Here is a 20,943-nt window from a genome sequence, read left to right on the forward strand (position 1 = left end):
GTGTACCAACAAATGGAGAGAGAGACCTAAACTGAAACAGATAAAAACAATAGACCACAGCTACAGACTAACCAACTCCCTTACAAAAACAACTAAAACATACAATGATGCTAACATACAAGCTAACCAACCACCTTTGTGGTGTGCTCTTCCTCTATACAAAGATATGGTTTACAGGGAGGAGAAAAGAGAAGAAAAGGAAGAGAAAAAAGAAAAGGAACAAAACAGTAGGAATAGAATCAAGTCATTAAACTAACAGAACCAAGTGAGCACACTCTGAGACTTTTTGTTTAAGTCCAGTGTCCTTTCAGCTCTGATTTCTATCTGTCTTCTCAGGCTGGTAAATTTGTTCACAGTTAGGGTCAGTTGCCCCTGGCCTGCTGTGATGGGCTGTTCAGATCACCACTCAAATCTGGCCTTTGTTGTTTTTCAAGCTTGTTTTTCCTGTTTCGGTGTTGTTACCTTGAATTGCCATCAGGTGTGCTAACTCACCACTCCGGATGGTCTTTATCTCAGTTGCTTGCCCCAGATGGGGTGGAGCTGGACAGGAGCCAGGCAGAGGCTGGAGATGGGAGCCTGCCTCAGGGCACAAAGGAGGAGACCCATGGCTGGCAGGACATCATGGTGGCAGCAGAGGTGGCAGCAATCCCAGCAGATCTTACTTGCAGGGGCTTCAAGGTCTGAAGTCGTGGATTTCCTCAGGCATGGGTGGTGTGATGTGCTATGGCTGCCACAGAGGCCATGGAAATGCTGGCGGCTGCTGCATCTGTGGCTGCGTGGCTGTCCAGACTGCCGTGATGCCCCAGCGGTGGCGACGGCTGTGCTCCGTGTGAAAAGCAGGCTGCCGATGATGGGATCCGCAGTCCCCGGGGAGAGAGCCAGAGAGCTTCTGCTTTTCCTTTGCAGAGGGTTTCATAGACCAGGCTGCACCATCGCCATCTTGCCGGAAGTCGTTTCAATATTCTTGAGGTGCAAAGTTTGGTTGGGATCTTCTTTTTAAAGCAATTTTATTTAATTTAAAAATAATGATTGTATCTAGTACAGAGTTCAATCTGATGTTTTAATCCTTGTATACATTGTGGAATGATCAATTAAGGCTAATTGTTTTTATGCAGATATTTATCACTATAAACTTTCCTCTTAGAACTGATTTTACTGTAATCTGTTTTTTCATATTGTGTTTCAATGTTTGTCTACTTGAGATATTTTTTTATTTCACTTTTTGATTTCCCTTTTGATTTCTTTTTTTGACCCATTGCTTTTTCAAGAGTGTGTTGTCAAATTTTCACATATTTGTCAATTTTCCTACTATTATACTATTAAGTTTGAAAATAATACTGGATACAATTTTCATCTTCTAAAATTTGTTAGGACTTGTTTTGTGACCTAACATGGTTCATCTTGGAGAAGGCTCTATGTACACTTTGGGAAAATATATAATTTTCTGCTATTGAGTGGAAAGTTCTAAGTCTGTTGGGTCTCCTTGGTCTGTGGTGTTGCTTAAGTCTGCTGTTTCTTTATTGATTTTCTGTCAGTGTGTTCTATCTGTTATTGTAAATGGGGTATTAAAGCCCCCTACTATTATTGCATTGCTCTCAATTTCTCCCTTTAGGCCTATCAATATTTAGGTGCTTTGGTGTTGGGTATATACATATTTATGATTGTTTTACCTTCCTGTTGAGTTGATCCTTTTATCGTTATGTAATGACCCTCTTTGTATCTAGAGTCAGTTTCTGACTTAGAGTCTACTTTGTCTGATATAACTTTGGCTAGCCCTGCTCTCTTGGTTACCATTTGCATGAAATATATTTTTCCATCTTCTCAGTATCCATCTATCTGGATTTTATGAGGTGACTGGCCTTGTCTGAAACCTTGTGTGACTATGGAGAGGCATATGCATGAAGATCAGTGAAGTTCTAGACAACTTCAAAGAGGACTAGCCCTGGGGTCTGTCTTCAGACATCTCCCTTTCTTCTCCCAGGCAGTGATAGGGGCCTTTGCTGTGCATCTCTGTTTTCTGCTTCTCATTAGCTGAGTATGCATTGCTTACCCTCCAGAGCACTGAAAAGACCAAGAGAGGCATGGTGCAATGTTTGCCTCAAGGAGCTCAAAGCCTGACAGTTGCCAAAGACATTCCAGAACACAGGGTGGACACTTTACTGGTGAGAAGTGTGGTGGTAGAACAGCAGCTTCGCTGCCCAGGCCATGTCTGCCAGGCTGTGCCTGTGAAGCTGGATGGCTGGTAAATCCTGTGCCCAGGAAGTGGTTTGAGTGTGGGAAGAAGTGTGGTGTATTCCCCAGCACATGTATAGAAAGAGGACCTTTAGATGCTGCTTTAAGGCATCTTGATGAATTTTTATTGTTTTTATGTTTTGGCCCTTTGAAAAGTTATTTTTCTTATGCATAGAAATTTAGGCAGCCGGGCTCGATGGCTCAGCCTGTAGTCCCGTGCCTTTGGGAGGCTGAGGTGAGTGGATTGCCTGAGCCCATGGGTTCGAGACCCACCTGGGCAGTGAGACCTCATCTTTACAATAAATCAAAAAATCAGCCAGGTGTGGTAGCACATGCCTGCAATTCTGGCTACTTGGAAGGCTGAGGTGGGAGGATCGCTGGAGCCCAGCAGGTCGAGGCTGCAGTGGCCGGCAGTGGCCACCACACTCCAGTCTGGGCAACAAAATGAGACTCCAACTCAAAAACAAAAAAAAGAAATTTAGGCATGTCCATATAATTTTATCTAAATTAGAGAATTCATCTTTGTATAGAGCCATTTATTTTTAAAAACTTGACTCTATGTACTAAGGCTGATCTCCAGTGGTCTTTTCCATTTTTTTTTTGAGTTGGAGTCTCACTCTGTTGCCCAGACTGGAGTGCAGTGGCTGCTGCCAGTTACTGCAGCATCGACCTTCTGGGCTCCAGTGATCCTTCTGCCTCAGCCTTCCAAGTAGCTGGAATTACAGGCATGCACTACCACGCCCGGCTGATTTTTTGATTTATTGTAGAGATGAGGTCTTGCTGCCCAGGTGGGTCTCGAACCCGCGGGCTCAGGCAGTTCACTCACCTCAGCCTCCCAAAGGTGCAGGATTACAGGCTGAGCCACTGAGCCTGGCTTCCATTTTTTTTTAATGAGAAGAGACGGTTTCTCCTCTCACATGGTGTGTGGGGCTCCTCAGCTGGTGGAAGCGTTTCTGAGTGCAGAGAAGCCACCTCCGTGTGTGCTGAACACACCTTGTGGATCACAGAGATGTCCCGTGTGAGTGGAAGAGTTGGCTCCACAGAGGAGAAAAGTGCCAGTGGTGGCAGTGGCCCAGGTGACCTTGTGGTGGTACTCAGGATATCAGAGGGACTACAACCAGCCCGGCTCACCTGAGGGCTGCATGGATACATGCTGTGGCCATGGTCCTCTGCCTTCCTGTTTGCTCATTCATATGTGAATCCGCCAGGACCTTACTTCATGATTTCCACTGACCTCCCCCAGAGCCAAGGGGACCTTGAGATGTGCAGTGCAGTTTTCTGATTTTACAGATAAACAAAGAAGGAGGTGCTTGAAGTAAAAAGATGCTGGGTTTGGGTCCTGACTTTGCATCTCTTTTGCTTTCTGACCTGGAGAAAGTTAGTGTCACTGAGGCTGCTTTCTCATCTGCAAGCCAGGATCATGTGGCTCTGCCTCCTGGGGTTGTTGGTGAAAGTGAGTGGGGTGATGTATGTAAAGCATTTAATCCAGTGCTAGGTACACAGTAGGTGTTCAATTAGTTATTTCTGCCACTGTCTGATATAGCTGCCCTGTGGCTAGCAGCCAAGTCTCCTGGCTCTCTTCTGAGGGCCTCTTTTCCCTCCAGGAAAAATTAACTAAAGGTTAAACAAGAAGAAAGGATCGTGACCCAGACTGAGACTGCAGGGACAGCATGAGGTGAACTTTGTCCTCCATCTTGTCTCTCTCTGCAGTGCCTTTACCTCCTCTCTTCTATGGGCCAGATTTCCAAAGTGCAAGCAATTTTTTTCCCCTAAGTTTGAAGAGTTTGCAACCGTCACCACAGTCCAGTTTTAGAACACTTCATCACCCCAAAAAGACCCTTAGGACCGATTTTCAGTCATTCCTTTTGCTGCCGCCAACCTTTGGCAACTCTGATCTTTCTATTTCCCTAAATTTACTCCTTTTGGGCAGTTTTTATAAATGGAATAGTCCAATATACATGTTATACTCAATAAAGTGTTGATCAAATGCAAGAAAAGGACTCATCAAAGCTGGACCTTTCTCCACCTTACACGGAACAAAACCTGCCTGGCTTTAACTTTCGCTCCTTCACTTGAGTGGATTAAGTTCTGCTTCCGGCTCCAGAGCTGGGAAACTGGGAGTGAATTCCTGCCCTATGAACTACCTGGGGCCACTCTGAGCATCAAATATGGAAGTACTGTGAAAATGTGTTGTAAACTGAAAATGAGGAGCAGAACAGGAAAGGAATTATTAGAGTTTAGTAGCAATTTATTAGATTTTAGGCATTTATATTTTAAAAAATACATCAACTCTTAAAAACCATGAAAAACTAACTACTTGATATAAAATAACCTGAAAACTAGCTTTGAATCTAGTAGTACAAATTAGAAATGAAATAATTTAAATCAGAATTTGAGTCTCAAGTAATTACTGGTGGAGTCAGTTTCTGTGAGATGGAAGCTGTAAAGTAATTGAGTGAAAATCACTTTGGGGTATTAGGAAATGATAAATGTCTGCTAGTGTTTAATTTTTTACTTGGTTTTGCCATGTTCTTTTTGTATCTTCAAGAGCTCTGTCATGGCACAATTTAAAGATCATAATTTCACTCTTTGGAAGTGTGCAATTAATTTTTTTCCCCTAAATTTGAAGAGTTTGCAACCATCACCACAGTCCAGTTTTAGAACACTCCATCACCCCATAAAGACACTCAGGACCCATTCAGTCATTCCTTTTGCTACCTCCAGCTTTTAGCAACTCTGATCTTTTTGTTTTCCTAAATTTACTGATTCTGGACATTTTCTATAAATGGAATAGTGCAATATACAGTCTTTTATGTTCAGTCTCTTTCACTTAGCCTAGTAGTTTTGGGATTTATCCATTACATAGCATGCATATGTTCCACACTGTACGATGTCCTGTGTTTGTTGATCCATTCACCATGGATGGATATTTGGAGTGTTTCCATCTTTTGTCTACTTTGAATAATGTTGCTATGAACATCCATGCATTATGTGGATGTCTGTTTTCATTCTGTTGGGTAGATTCCTGGTAGAATTGCTGGGTCATGTGACAACTTTATGTTTAGCTTCTTAAAGAAACTGCCAAGCTGGGCTCAGTGGCTCAGCCTGTAATCCCATGCTTTGGGAGGCTGAGGTGAGTGAATTGCCTGAGCCCGTGGGTTCGAGACCCACCTGGGCAACTTGGTGAGACCTCATCTCTACAATAAATCAAAAAATTAGCTGGGCATGGTAGCATGTGCCTGTAGTTTCAGCTACTTGGAAGGCTGAGGTAGAAGGATTGCCGGAGCCCAGCAGGTTGAGGCTGCAGTGACCGGGAGCGGCCACTGCACTCCAGTCTGGGTGACAGAGTGAGACTCCAACTCAAAACAACAACAACAACAACAAAAAAACCTGCCAAATTGTTTTCCACAGTGGCTGGACCATTTTACATTCCCACTAGCATTGTATACAGGTTCCAACTTTGTCTTTTCTTATATTTTGTTTTAGAAATTCCACATCATCTGAATTATAAGTAAACAGAAAAGATGTTTTCATGGTAACATTAAAGTCTTGATTAGATTAAGCATTGGCTGTGTATCATTGGTTTAATAACAATCTCATTGATTGGGAAGAATTGATTTATGTGGTTGAACTAATGACCCAGTTGCCTAGGGAGCATATGGTTAATAATTAAAGACAATTTGCTGCAAGCTTTCTTGTGCAACATACTTTATCCAGTCTTCCACTGTTTTATCAGGGTCATATAATTATTTAGGACATGAAAGCAGCTTCCTTTGGAAGGCAGTCAGGTGATAGCTGCAGGTGCCTGTGGGGTGCCAGACCTTGGAACATCAGGACCCATGACTTATTTCTCATTTTATTAGATATGGTATACAATGGCAGATACAGACAGACACACATGTCCACACAGGCTTTGATGTGTGTTCAGTCCCTCGTGGGCTAGAATTCAGTAATCTCTTGTTTCTTTCCAGATCGTTCACAGGACTTTGGCAGCCATGTTGGGCTCCCTTGCAGCATTATCAGCGCTGGCCGTGATTGGTGATGTGAGTTGTAACTTCTGAACATGGACTTTCTACTTGATGGAGTGTCAGACTTCAAGACGTTCTAGGGGTTAGGTCTCAGCTGGTGTTTTTCCCTGTTATATGCCACTTCAATATTTTTGCCCAAGAATCATGCTAAAGGTGGGAACCAAAAAGCTTCAACCTTGAGAAATCTTTTTATTGGATTTTTTTGAGGCTGTTGTTCTCCATTGCAGCTGAAGATATCCTCCTCACGGTCATACATTTGCCTGGGGCTGTGTGGCTGAGTGGTATTGTGTTGGATCTGGGTATTGTCAGCCCTTGGGAACTAGGAGAGACCATCCCAGCTAAGGCAGCGAGGTGGGGAGGGAGTGCTCAGTCCTGCAGAGATTAGGAGACCCTGGAGATGCATATATGGGTGATGGCAGTCTATCAGGGCCTGAGTATGGCCCATTCCAGCAAGGATGTGGAAAATAAAAAGCCAAATGTTCATGGGGAATGGAGGCCCAGAGTTTGGGGGTCAGTGCTGGAACCAAACTAAGAACCCACCCAAAGGTGGCCACACACACAACTGGATTTGAAAACACCCTCAAGGAATTCAATAGATTGTTCTGAAAACTGCTACTAGAGGCCATTCAATCAACCAAAAAATAATAACTAGTTTTAAAAAAATGTATTGGTATGTGTGTTGAGTTATTTATTTATTTATTTGTTATTATTATTTAAAATTTAAATTTGAAATGTAGGCTCAACCTGAAAGCAGTAGTAAGAACTTGAACTTTTTCTTGGCTAGCGTTGGCTAACCTGAAAGGCAAAATATCTCCAAACCCTAACATACAGGCATAAAGCCACTGTTCTTTTTATTAAGGGGACTGTAGTAGTAGTCTATTTCATTTTGAAGACCATGAATGTGGCACACAGCAGAAGCATGCTGTGGGAGCCCATGGACCATTCACTGTGCAGCCCTTCCCAACAGCCAGATTGTGGCAGGACGGTCACATTGCATTCCCTGTGACCCATGAGGGTGGGAGGCAAATGGGTAGTGGGACAGATGGCTATCCAATTTACTGTCATCTGACCTCATGCCACTATGCTGAAGAAGGCATATATGGATTCCACTGAGAACGTAGCCTCAAGGGCCAGTCCTGTCATTCAGGCTACAGTTCTTCATACAGTTGCCAGGGTCTACAATTTTAAAAAATTACTAAATACATAGGTTTGACATGACAGATGCCTTGAGTCACAAGTGTTTTTTTTTTTTTTTTTTTTAGCAAGGGCATACACCAATTTCCAAGGCAAGTGGATGGTGTGATTTCTAGCCCTGCCCAGGAAGTAGGTTTGCAATGAAGGGCAGCACGTTTTTCAGGCTCAACGCAGGAAGGGTGATGTGCAGGATTAATTGGCAAATGTATGCTTTGATTGCAGAGACCCAGCCTGACTCATGTGGTGGAGTGGATTGATTTTGAAACCCTGGCCCTGCTGTTCGGCATGGTAATTACAGCCTTCCCTGTGGGACGTGGCTCACGTCCTCTGCATTCCAAGTCCTTCTCTTTGGCCACTGCTGGGGCTAATCCTTCATTGTGTGAAAGCCATGGTGCGACCTGACACTGAGGGCTTGATTGAGAATTAGTGCAGGGCTAGTGCATGTCTCCCAGGAGGAGACCCCAGTGCGGAGGTACCTGGAGAATTTCAATCTAAGGCCAGTCTGATGAGGTAACATTGCCAGTTACAAAAGTTACCAATTTTTTGAAAGATTGTCTTTAAAATGAAAACTGGAATATCCCAAAGAAATGAACCATACAAGAGTTTTAGTGACCGAAAAAGTACCTTTTCTTATATGAATAAAGGAAGATATTATCCCTAAGTAATAGTTTGGGCATTTGCTAATTTTGCATATTGTCAGGTGACCATTCTGTGCTGTGTGCACTGAGTGTCTTCAAGTCAACTTATAGGAAGTTTTACATACAAATGTGAGCTAGTGTGGGACATGAGTTACTCGAATCAGTGAAACATGGCAAGAGCCTAGACAGCAGTGGGGACAGTCTGTATGTTCTTGAGCAGACCCCCAACAGTCAGGTGATCTGAAGGAGGGCTCATCCTCTCTGGGCTTGAGAACTACCCCGTGTAAAGCAGGTCACTATACAGCCTCATTTTCCTTGCTAATGTTTTATTCCTCCCAAGGTTGACTGGTCTAATAGGGGGCCCTGGTACTCCAGACTTTAATGGGACCCAGAGTAGTGCTGCCATCCTCAGGCTTCACAGAGGAGCTAATATTAGTGTTGAGTCCTGATAAGTATGTTGGGTTTGGGCATCTGAGTAGAAAAAAGGAGGCATACCAGATATCCAAAAGATAAGCTTTCAAAAAATTTTAAATGAGTGATGTGTTAGTTTGCTTGAACTGCCATAGCAAAGTACCACAGACTGGGTGGCTTAAACAAAAAATGTATTTCCTCACAGTTCTGAAGGCTGGAAGTTCCAGATCAAAGTGCCAGCAGGCTGATTTCTCCTGAGATCGCTTTCCTTAGCTTGTAGATGCCTTCTTCTCCCTGTGTCCTCACGTGTGTTCCTATGTCCTAATTCCTCCTCCTGGAAGGATACCAGTCCTATTGGATGAGGGCCCACCCTGATGACCTCATTTTGACTTAATCAACCACCTCCTTAAAAGCCCTAACTGCAAATACATCCACATTCTGAGATATTGTGAGTTAGGAATTTAACAAGTGAGTTTTAAGGGGAAACAATTTGGCTCATAACAAATGGCTTAAATTGTTTTTTCTCAATTGAATTGGTTTGACATGCACTTGTAGCTTCTATGATTCTGGAACTACACGGGTGCAAGAGAGTCTGTATAATGAACTTCCTGCCTTTTCTGCACCACATCCTGGCAGCTGACCACCCATGGGGCCATTTACCCTAGTCCTGAGTCCAGTCTCTCTTGGGTGATTGTCAGCAAAATTGTGAAACAGCTCCCATGACAGTGTAAGACCACACAGGTCTCCACGCACATCTGTTTACTCATTCACATCTGTGTGAAGCTTCCACTGGGTTGTCAAACCCCATGTTCTACTACTGTGGCCTTTTGGGTGAGGATGAACATCGATGGCCACTTTAGACAGGGTAGATATTTGTACCAAGTCTGAACTGATTTTGGCACATTTTTGTTTTGTGCAGTTCATTTGAAAGACAATATTGGATCTGCTATTTACCAAGTATTTTGATTTACATAATTATATTGAATTTTCACAGCAAACTACAAGGTATAGAACATTCAGAGGTAAGGTGAGAAAACTGATAGATTGAAGGGGTAACTCATTTTTTTACTCAAGGTTGAACTACTCCTAAATGGCAGAATCAGTATTTGAACCTGCATCTTCTCACCTCAAGTTCAACACATGGTTATTGCCAGCTTAGAAGGTGCAATAGAGACTCTTGCAGAAAGTTTAGGCTGGTTGATTGAATTTGGAATAAATAAGACATTCCTTTTCATTGGTGTCAAGGATGGTTGTTTTCACCAACATAAGTGAGTAGGCATTCTAGGCTCACACAGAGCCCAGGATTCACCATTTCGATACAGCTGCTCTTGTCTGCATGTGTTGATCCAGTCTGTGACAAAAATCAGTTTAATTATTTTAGGAAACAAAATTTAACCCAGTTTTAACATCTTAAAACGTTTGTGTGTTGCATGTGTGGACCTTCTGGTGCAGAAGATCATACGTGGGTCTGTCTATCCCTGCTCCTAGCTCTGTGGCTGTGAGCAAGCCACTTTCCTCATCTATAAAACAGCGTAACAGTGACTCCTGATATTGTTGTGAGGGTCAGATGGAATGATACTGCACCTTGGGGGGAAATCCCTGGACAAAAATATAGTTGCAGAACAGCTAGCTAGTGTCTCCATTCTGATGTTAGTACGTGCAGAATGCTAAGAACAATGATCTTTCAGCAGGAGAGTGAGGACCTGAGGGTGCAGTGGCCTTCAGAGGCCTGAGCAAATCTGTAACTGATAACACTGATCTGTTTCCATACTGTATTCTGCAAAGATTCTCCTTGTGTTCTTTTTCTCTTTTTCCCATAGATGATCTTAGTAGCCATATTTTCGGAAACTGGATTTTTTGATTATTGTGCTGTAAAGGTAGGTGTAATATTGCATTTAATAGTTAGTGCTAATGAGTTGTTATATTTGTTTTTCTGACATTATATATTTGGGAAATTAAACTATCCATTAAAGAAATATTTTAAAATTCCATCTTCCTTTTCAAAATTGTTTCTTCAAGGCAGATGTGCTATGTTATCAGACTTTGAGCAGCACGTTCAGCTTCTCAGTAAAGCAATGACAAAGAATCAAGGATGACTGTGCTCAGGTTGAATGTCTGTGTGTTACCTAAGCTGGCTGGTTAGAACTATGTATCAGAAAGTGTTTTGCATACTAGAGTACCTAAATAGTTCAAGCCACCAACTTCTGATTACTTTTTTAGTGAAATAATTTTAAGAACAATTTTCTAAATATTGAACATACACATTTACTTTGTAGCTGGAGCCCTGGGGAAACCCTCTAGCAAGTCTGGTCTCCAGATTTGCCCTGGTCATCCTATCATTAAGGGCTGGCAAGAGGAGCTCATGTCATAGCCTGCCAACACAAAGACTAGTGCCTTTGAGTGGGGGAGGGACTGAGTTCTTTTTAAAAATTATTCAGCAAAACCCTTTATACACTCTGAATGATAGAACCATGCTGTAATTTTTGCCATCTTTGTGCACCATCTTGTACTTGCAGATAGATATCTGGCTTCTTTATCTTAATGCTGTAGTACTAAAAGTATCCCTTCAGTCTCCAAAGATCAGCAGACGCTAGGGTTGCATGGATCCCAGATGCCACAAGCCTGGCTGCCCAACCAAAATCCTAGATGACATTAGAGAGATTGAGGGCCTTCACCTTGTGACAAATTAATCATTACCAGGGCACTGTAATGAGAAGCAGAGAAGAGACGGTGTATGCCAAGGCAGAGTAAAGATGTCCAGGAGCTGAGGGGCAGTGTTTGTTTGGACCCCTATTCCTTGGAGTCGGTAATTAAAAGTAGCCTCTATTCCATGAACCCACTGACATGGCTTGTTTGTCCTGTGTGTGTGTGTCCCAGGCATACCGACTGTCCCGGGGAAGAGTGTGGGCCATGATCATCATGCTGTGTCTCATCGCAGCCGTTCTTTCTGCCTTCTTGGACAATGTCACCACGATGCTCCTCTTCACACCTGTGACCATAAGGTATGCAGAGCACCTCTGCTATTGGTGTCATGGCCTGGCTCCAGACTCCCTCCTCACATCTGTGGCAAGGTGGGCAGCCGTGCCCACAGCTCACTGTGCTCCAGTCCAATGTGTGTGCTTTCTGTAGCTCCACACACAGGCTGTGGGGCAGGGTGGCACACACACCTGTGGGGGAGCGAAAGACATAAGCCTGGCTTTCTTGGAGACTGGAATCTCATGGAAGGATGTCCCAAGCCTCAGGGGTCAGGAGTCCTTGTCCATGTGCTCCCCCATCACCATCTGCTGCCTGGATCAGCTCAGCAGGTCACACAGACCCAGGCTCAGAAGGCTCATGGCGGGGGTCATCATCAGAGGCGTGGAGGGTTGCAGGCCCAGCTGGGCTCACCAGAGTTAGGGACAGGCCTGGGAAGCCTTTGCAGGTTAACTCTGGGAAAGAGCAACTTGGTTCAGTGCAGTTCTGTCTCTTAGTTCTGGTCACGTCAATCATTCAACATCTATTGAGAGCTACCACATGCTGTTTTCCCAGAATGTTCTGACACTTGTGCTTCAGTCCCAGCCCTTGCACAGGCCTTTCTAAGGGTGTGGCCCTGTGCTTATTTCCATCCTGTGTTTTAAAGATAGTTCCCCAGCACATCACCCTCAAGCTCCCAAGCCTGGGTGCTGTCCTGCTTAGACCCATTGTGAGCTAGTCCTAGGGATTAAGAGGGTGAGACAGGTGCCCGTTGAGGGCTCATATGGGCCTGGAACATGACATTTCAGCTGCACAGGTATGAGTTGTGCCACCAAAAATATAAACCTGAGCTGGTGACCTGAGGATTCTGTGAGACGAAAGACCTGCCTGGATGCAAAGCATGAGACACAGAACAAGTTCAGAAGCACCAACAAGGGGCTACTTCCAGGGCTCAGAAGTAATTCAGGAGGGTGCCCATGGTGTTTGAAGAGTGCTGACTCAGAGGAGTGAGTTGGGGTGTGGGTGGGGAGCAGCAGGTTGCAGCCAGTACCCGGTAGCCTGTCTGCTCCTCACTCCAGTGGACAAGAAAGTGTATGGCTGGCTGCGCTCTGAGCTGAGGGCTGGGAGGTGGTGGAAAGGCCTTGCACATGGACAGGTCCTCACCTAAGAAGTGAGCCTAAGGCCTAGTGCTTATGTAGGAGTGGGCACTACAGATGAGCAGATGTGGAGATTATACACTTTCCTTAGGACAGTGTTTCTCAGCTGTGTGCACTGCATCTATGCATGGGTGCTGCCACCTGGGGTCCACTTCCAGGGATGGGTCTTCTGTGAGCCAGACTGTAGGACTTTCAAAGATTCTAAGATAATCTAGTGTGCAGTTATGGCAGAGAACCATGGCTGTGGTGAGTGTGCCCATTCCTGAAGGAAGAAGCCAGGAGTTAGTAGTTAAGGGGAAGAGCATGGGCATGAATAGACCCTAAGACAAAAGAAATAAGACCTAGTTTTCCTTAGATTAATAGAGTGACCATAGTTAATGTTAATCAGCTGTACATTTCAGAATAGCTGAAGAGTATAATTTGAATGTTCCTAGCATAAAGAAGATAAATATTAAATACGTTGTCTATCCAGTTATCCCGGTTTGATGATATGAATGTATCATATTATTTCATGTCCCCTGAAAATATATATCTAGTATTTACCCGGAAAAAATAAATAAACAGAAGAGATGACAACGTGCTTAGGGTCTTGGTACCTGAGAAGGTGAAGACAGTAAGGGTCCAAGCCCGCAGGCTTGGGTCAGCTTTCTGTGCTGCCCCAACCACTAGCTAGGAGGGAGTCTGGTGGTTGGTGTCCATTCACCTGGGCTAAGGCTTGCCCTTCCCTGGGGTGACTGTGCTCCCTCCAGACCTGGGGGTGGGGGGGGAAAGGGGTACACGACTACATCAGTGGTTCAGAGGGTGTGGGTTTACTTTCAGAAGTAGTGCAACTCAGCATCAACTCTAGTTTGAGCATTGTTGCCATGTTCGTGCTTCATCACTGCCCTTCTCACAGTTGTATGTTCATGTACCTCCCTTATAGAAGAAAGTGCCTTAAAGATATTTGGATTGCACATGGGCCATTTATGATATGAATAGTGGGACTGCTTTCATTTTACTCCTTTTATGGCAGATTATGTGAGGTGCTCAACCTCGATCCAAGACAAGTCCTAATTGCAGAAGTGATATTCACAAACATCGGAGGAGCTGCCACTGCCATCGGGGACCCACCAAATGTCATTATTGTTTCCAACCAGGAGTTGAGGAAGATGGTATGTACTAGTATACTAGGGATGTTTCCAATAAAAGCAGTCCTCAATTTACTTAATTCTCTACCCAACATGGATGCTTTGATCTCTTATGTCACCTGTTCATAGTGAGTGCTATTGGTCATCTCAAGAGTAGGATGTTAGGTGATTGATTCTCCAGTTAAGAGTTAACTGACTTGAATTGGCTTCATTCTAATTCTGATAATTTTTTAAAGAAATTATTGGATAACATGATATATTCTGTCATAGTATATTAATTATATTAATAGGAACTGAGATAGGAAGAGATATGAGAATCTCTTCTCAACTATAATAGACAAATTTACTGATGAAAATCTTAAAACTTATTTTTTTAAGGATCAGAAAATGAATGTCTTTAGAACTTCTTTGAAAGCCCCTATAAATATTAATACATAATTTATTTACACTATAATATATAAAAAGTATTAGAGGTGCAAATGGTATTCTACGTGTCTTAAAGGGTTAAAATGAGAACTGTATCATTAGTTTTCATTTATTATTCTTTGGTCATTAGGACTTAATCAAACTCCCTTCTCTGAGGTGTCAGTGAAAATGCTTCCACAGTGGTGTCATTTACTGTAGATGATATGCTTATGTGTGTATATGTCTGTGAAGTGTCTGTTTGTGTATGAAAGCTGTCTTCCATAAAAATATTGAAACCTTTGAGAATTCATGACTTTAAGGTGTTTATGGCCACTTCATGGGACCACCATGTTCTAGAGATTCTTAGTATAACTTGGATGCTTTGGTGAAATTTTACATTGCTGGGTTTCCCTGGGAAACTACCTGGGAGTGTTTTCCTGGTCTTACTGTGTGAGCTGAGTTGTTATGCAGCCATGAGCATGTCACCCTAGAGCACATCAGATAGTAACAGAGCTGGGGACTTGTTCTAGGGACACCTGTCTCCCAGAATGGACCTCATACATATGGGAAAGAATTATTTTTGAAAAAAACCCCAAATTATTATTTTTATTCTACAGTAGCATATTTATTATAGAAAACAGAAATTACACACATATACAGATAAAAACTGTCATAATCCACCATCCATAGATAAATCTTCTACTATTTTGGTGCAAATAGTAACCCAGAATGTTTGTAAGTGAATATATATGAATAAAAAGATAGCATAGCTTCAACTTTTGGCCAAGATGGAGTAACAGGGCTTGGATTCACTGTCTTGACTATGACACTCAAACAAACACAAACAAAACAAACAAAAGATAGTGACAAATCAAAACCAGATAAAATATATGTAACAATATTAATAAAGACATTGGTCATAAGGCAAAAAAGGACAGTGATCCCTGTGAGCTGGGAAAGAACTGAGACAAACTCTTTGGTTGCTCCATCCACTGCCTTGAGAGAGCATTTAGGATGTGGTGCAGAGAGAAGAAACAAGTCAGGTGGAGCCAGCTGGACCTCTGAATTGAGAAGATGAAATTGAGAGTCTGGGGAGACCAAGGCAGCTAGAGTTTGTAGGACAGAGTCCCAGAGAGGACAGAGTTGATTGGAGAGAAAGCCAGAGATCTTCAGAGAGTCCCATTGATTATTCAGTGCAGAATGTTCAGATCAGATCAGAGCATGAATGTAAGAAAACTACTTGAGACGAGGGGAAGAACAACCCAAAATTATTAGAGGGAAGAAAGTGCATGATACATGCAGGGACAAGAAAAATGGTTGTTTCTACCAGGGAGACTGGAACTTCTTGATTGATAGAGTATGTCAGTAGTGCAGGCAGTTATCTCTAAAACTGAACACTGATCTGGTTCTACCTAATGTATCTTAAAATCAAGGCCTCAAAGAATTTAACTTTTTCTAAGTAGTTTTTTTGCATCTCAGAACAAAACTCAAGAATATTTGTAAGGATATCTAACAACACATGGGGCAAAATTCAAAATGTCTGACCTTCAATCAATGATTACCAGACATGTGGAGAAGCAAAAACAAAACAAAACAAAACAAAAAACAAACCTATAACAAGGAGAATATGAACCATTTGAAACCAACCTAGAATAGACGCAGATGACAAGATGTAAGAAGTATTAGTGAGCTATGTGAAAACTTCGAGTTGCCTAGCATGTATGTAATTCTAGTCTCTGAAGGAGATAAGGGGAATAAAAGAAAGACATCTGAAAAAATGGCCTTAAATTCCAACTTTTATAAATAGCATAAACCTAACAGATTCAATAAATTCAATAAAGCCAGAGCACAAGAAACATGAAGAATAGTACACTAAGTTATGTCATGATCAAATTGTTTGAAAGCAATGATAAGAGAAAATCAACAATAAAAAAGACATGCTACATGCAAGGGAAGAAAGAGTGATAATATATTTCTCTTCAGAAACAATGCAAACGTGAAATTAATGGAGCTTTAAAGTACTGAAAGAAAAAAAAAAATCAACTCAGAATACCACACCCAGTGAAAATATCTTTTTCTTATATGCAAAAATAGACTTTTCCTGATATAGAAAAGCTAAAATTATTCATCGTATCAGAATCACATGGTAAGACATACTAAGAAAATCCTTAAAGGCAGAAGGATGACGATACCAAATAGAAACCTGGATCTCCACAAGGGAATAAAGAATACTGGGAAGATAGCTACATGAACAGATTCACATAATTTTTTTCTTATTACTTAAATCACTTCAAGAGATAATTGTTTAAACAGAATGGTAATGTATTAAGTAGATTATAACACATAAGTAAGATGTATGACACCAATAACACAAAGGCTGGAAGAGGAGAAATTATAGTACATCAATGTAAGGTTCTTATACTACGTGTAAATTGGAATAATATCATTTGAAAGTAATCCATGACAAGTTAAAAATGTATACGATAAGCCCTAAAGCAATCAATCAAAGGAAAAAAAGAGTAGAGTAATAGCTAATTGCCAATGAAGAATCTAAAATGGAATCATAAATAATATTCACTTAATGTAATGAAATACAGGAAAAGAAGGAAAGGGAACAAGGAAATAGGCCAAATATAAACACCATAGCTTAGCTTAGCCTACCTTAAATGTGCTCAGAACACTTATATTAGCTTACAGTCAGGTAAAAGCATCTAACACAAAGCCCATTTTCTAATAAAGTTTTTAATAACCCATTGCTATGGTTTCACACCATTGTAAAGTTGAAACTCCTAAGTTGAACCATAGTAAGTTGGGGACTGTCTGTATACTGTGCTCACAAGACACACACTTAAAAATACAAATATATTAAAAGTAAAGGAAGGACAAAATCATCAGAAGAAAGCTAGACTGGCTCTATTAATGTCTGACAAAGTAGAGTGCAGAACACAGACTATTACCACGATCAAAGAACATTTCATAATAATAAATGAGTCAATTCATAAAGAGGACATAATGACAACATTTATGCAACTAATGACAGAGCTTCAAAATACATGAAACTTAAACTGATAGTACTGCAAGGAGCAATAGATAAATATCAGTTATAGTCGAAGAGTTCAGTACATTTTTCACAATAATTGATAGAACAAGCCAACAGAAAATCAGCAAGGATATCGAAAACTTCATCATTATTACCTAACATGGCTTAGTGGACATTTATAGAAAACTCTATGCAGTAATAGAAGAATGTATGTTTTTTCCAAGGGCACACAAAACACTGACCAAAATAGATTCTAAGTTATAAGAAAAATCTCAATACATATAAAAAGGGTCAAGTAATACAAAATATTTTCTCTGGCCATAGTTGTATTAAATTAGGAATTAATAGCCAGGAGATTTGGAAAATTCTCCAATATCTGGAAACAAAATAACACACTTATAAATAATCCAAGGGTCAAAGAAGAAAATGAAATTGAGATTAGAAAGTATTTTTGTATTGGTCAACTCAGGCTGCCAGAACAACATCATAAATGGGGTAGTTTAAACAACAGCAATTTATTTCTCACAGTTTTGGAGGTTGGGAAGTCTAGGATTAAGATGCCACTGGACTTAATTCTCTGGTGAGGGCCCTCTTCCAGGCTTGCAGATGGACATCCTCTCGTTGTGTTCTCTTATGGCAGGGAAGTGGAAGGAAAAGGAGAAGAAGAAGCTCTCTGGGGTCTCTTCTTATATGAGGGAATTAATCTCAGCATGAGGGCCTTTCCCTCTTGACCTCATTAAAACCCAGTCACCTCCCACAGACCTCATCTCCAAATACCACAATATGGGGGGATAGAGCTTTGACATAAAAATTTTGGGGGGACAGTTAATTCCAGAGCAATTTTGAACTGAATTATAGTGAAAACAGAACATATCAAAATCTGTGGGATTCCGCTAAAGCAGGAGTCTGCAAACTTTTTCTAAAAGATCATGTAGTTAATTTTGTAGGCTTGTGTACCAAGTGGTCTCCATTGCCAAGACTCAACTCTACCACTACTGCATGAAAGCAGCCACAGACAACTCATAAACGAGGGAACATGCCTGCAAGTAATACTTCAGGTGAGGGATGTGGCTACTGTATTACATTTAGAGCTGTCCCTGCCCTAAAGCAATATTTAGGGGGAAATTTATACCACTAAACACCATATTAGAAAAGAATTGTCTCAAATCCATGAACTCAGCTTTCATTCTAAGGAGTTAGAAAAAATGTAAATTCAACTAAAAGTAAGCAGAAGAAAGAAAATTATACAGTCCAAATTGATGAACAGAACAATAGAGAAAAATTAATGAAAGCAAAAGCTAGTTCTTTGACAAGACCAATAATATTGATAGGCCTCTGGCCAAGCTGTTGAGAAAAATAACACAGAAGACACAAATTACTAGTATCAAGAATAAATGTGGTTATATCACTGCAAAGCATACAGACATTAAAAATGTTCTTAGGGAATATTATGAACAACTATGTCCATAAATTTGACAACTTGTATTAAAATGAACACTTTTCTTGAAAGACTTGCTCTACTATAAACTTCACTTAAGAAGAACTAGATAACCTGAGTAGCCCTGTATCTATTAAATAAATTAAATTTGTAGCTTGAAAACATTCCCTCAAAGAACAGAACAACATAAACAAACAAACAACTCAGGCTAAGACAGCGTCTTTGGTGATTTCTACCAAATATTTAAGAAAGAAATAATGTCATAACACCAATTCTATACAAAGCTTTGTAGTAAATTGAGGAAAGACTACATCCCAACTCATTCTATGAGGACTTGATATCTAAACCAGACAAGAAAAAGAAATTACAAGCAAATATTTCTTATGAATATAGATATTTTTAAAAATTAGCAAATCAAATTTAACAATATATAAAATAGATAATACATTATAACCAAGTAGAATTGATCCAGGAATGAAAGATGGGTATAATGTTTGAAATATCAATGACTGTAACTTAGTATACTACCAAATTAAATGAGAAAACCATATGATCATCTCAATAGATGCAGACAAAAGATTTGGTAAGAAGGTTTTTGAGTTATATATGTAGAAGAGCTTAATAAATCACTTTGGCTTGAACCACTGCCTTTCAAGTGAGTGGGACATCCCTGGAAAATTACATCATGAGCCAGGAGTCCCCCAGCCACATCCCATAAATATAAGTTGCTTAGGAAGCTAGCTATGTTCTGATCGGATGAGGTGTTCTCTTTTGGCTGTTTTGTGTGCCTAAACACTTGGCCACTTAATCCACCCAATAAAGACAAGGTGGAAAATTAAGCAGACAATGGCTGAGTGAAGCCAAGAACAAACTGTAGGAAGCAAGGCCTTGAGGGCCTAGTGGAAGTGGCACCTGGCAAGAGGTGAGACGGCACTTGAGCCATGTGGCACCTGGCAGAAGGTGAGCCTACACTTGAGCCATGAGTGGACTCTTCGTGGGCTGTTGGTTATTGAGGACATTGAGGAGAGTCTTGGGATTACAGAAACACAAAAAGCAGCAGGGAAGCCCAGATTCATGCCTTTAGTAAGTTTAGTGAAAGTGTTGCATCCCACTGCAAGCCACATCTGCCTGTTGTGTTTTGTAAAATTATCAGTTTAGAGTTTTCCATTCTATGTTGTCCTTACTTGATAAACCCATCCATTACAACTCTGATAGCAACCAAATACTTCACTTCCACTCAGGGCTGTGTCATTTGGCTATGGATGTACTCCCTGGATTGCCTTAGTCCTTTTATGTATCTAATCATCACTTTTTTCTTTAGTTGCCCCAACATTTCTTTCTTTCTTTTTTTTTTAATCGATATTTTTAATTTTGATATTGTGGGGTACAGTTAAGGGTTAGGTATACAAATATGTTTCATTCAGGCCCCCTTGTTGATAACTGGTGTCTCCCCATCTCTAGACAGATGTTTAGTACCATTAGTCCCATCCTCCCCCCATAGTTTCCCAACACTGTCAGTCATTTTCTTATAGTAGTGCATTGGATGATCAAGGTCCACTATATGAGTGAGAATATGTGGTACTCAGATCTTTGTTTCTGTGAGAGGTCACTTAGTATTATAGACTCTAGCTCCATCCAGGTTGCTGCAAAATTCCTGATTTTGTTCTTTTTTATGGCTGCATAGAATTCCATCATGTATATGTACCACATTTTTTTTATCCAGTCCTCTTTTGATGGACAGTGTGGTTGGTTCCAGGTTCTAGCTATTGTGAACAATGCTGCAATGAACATTCGTGTGCAGGTATCTTTTTTTATAGAGTTATTTGAGTTCTTCAGGGTATATTTCCAGTAGGGGGACTGCAGGGTCATACGGGAGATTGATGTTTAGAGTTTTTAGGAATCGCCACACTGCTTTCCACAGAGGTTACACTAGTTTACGCTCCCACCAACAGTGTAGAAGTGTTTCCTTTTCGCCACACCCTCTCCAGCATCTGTTATATTTTGAGTTGTTGATAACTGCCATTCTGACTGGAGTTAGGTGGTATCTCAGTGTGGTTTTGATTTACATCTCCCTGATGATTAATGAGGTTGAGCATTTCTTCATGTGTCTGTTGGCTGCTCAGATGTCTTCCTTTGTGAAGTGTCTGTTCATATCTTTTGCCCACTTTATAATGGGGTTGTTTTTTTCTTTTCAGCATGTTTGAGTTCCTTGTAGATACAGAATGTTAAGCCTTTGTCAGACCTGGAGTTGGCAAATACTTTTTCTCAGTCTGTAGGCTGTCTTCCTGCTCTCTTGATGGTTTCTTTGGCTTTGCAGAAGG

At 41.2% G+C, this 20,943-nt stretch overlaps 1 protein-coding gene across 1 annotated transcript in view; it reads left to right on the forward strand.

The window, feature by feature from the left end:
- Nucleotides 1-704: 704 nt before the first annotated feature.
- Nucleotides 705-20,943, forward strand: part of LOC103256072 (P protein-like) — a gene marked incomplete at its 3' end in the record, with an annotated part of 34,558 nt that continues 14,319 nt past the window's right edge. Inside the window, exons 1-6 of the mRNA XM_021710408.1 lie at nt 705-827; nt 6,204-6,275; nt 7,677-7,742; nt 10,324-10,380; nt 11,381-11,505; nt 13,625-13,763. Coding sequence (XP_021566083.1) covers nt 705-827; nt 6,204-6,275; nt 7,677-7,742; nt 10,324-10,380; nt 11,381-11,505; nt 13,625-13,763 — 582 coding nt within the window. The remainder of the gene's footprint in view (nt 828-6,203; nt 6,276-7,676; nt 7,743-10,323; nt 10,381-11,380; nt 11,506-13,624; nt 13,764-20,943) is intronic.

Source organism: Carlito syrichta, unplaced genomic scaffold (assembly GCF_000164805.1).
Source record: "Carlito syrichta isolate Samal-C Ts95f unplaced genomic scaffold, Tarsius_syrichta-2.0.1 Scaffold288906, whole genome shotgun sequence".
Taxonomy (NCBI): domain Eukaryota; kingdom Metazoa; phylum Chordata; class Mammalia; order Primates; family Tarsiidae; genus Carlito; species Carlito syrichta.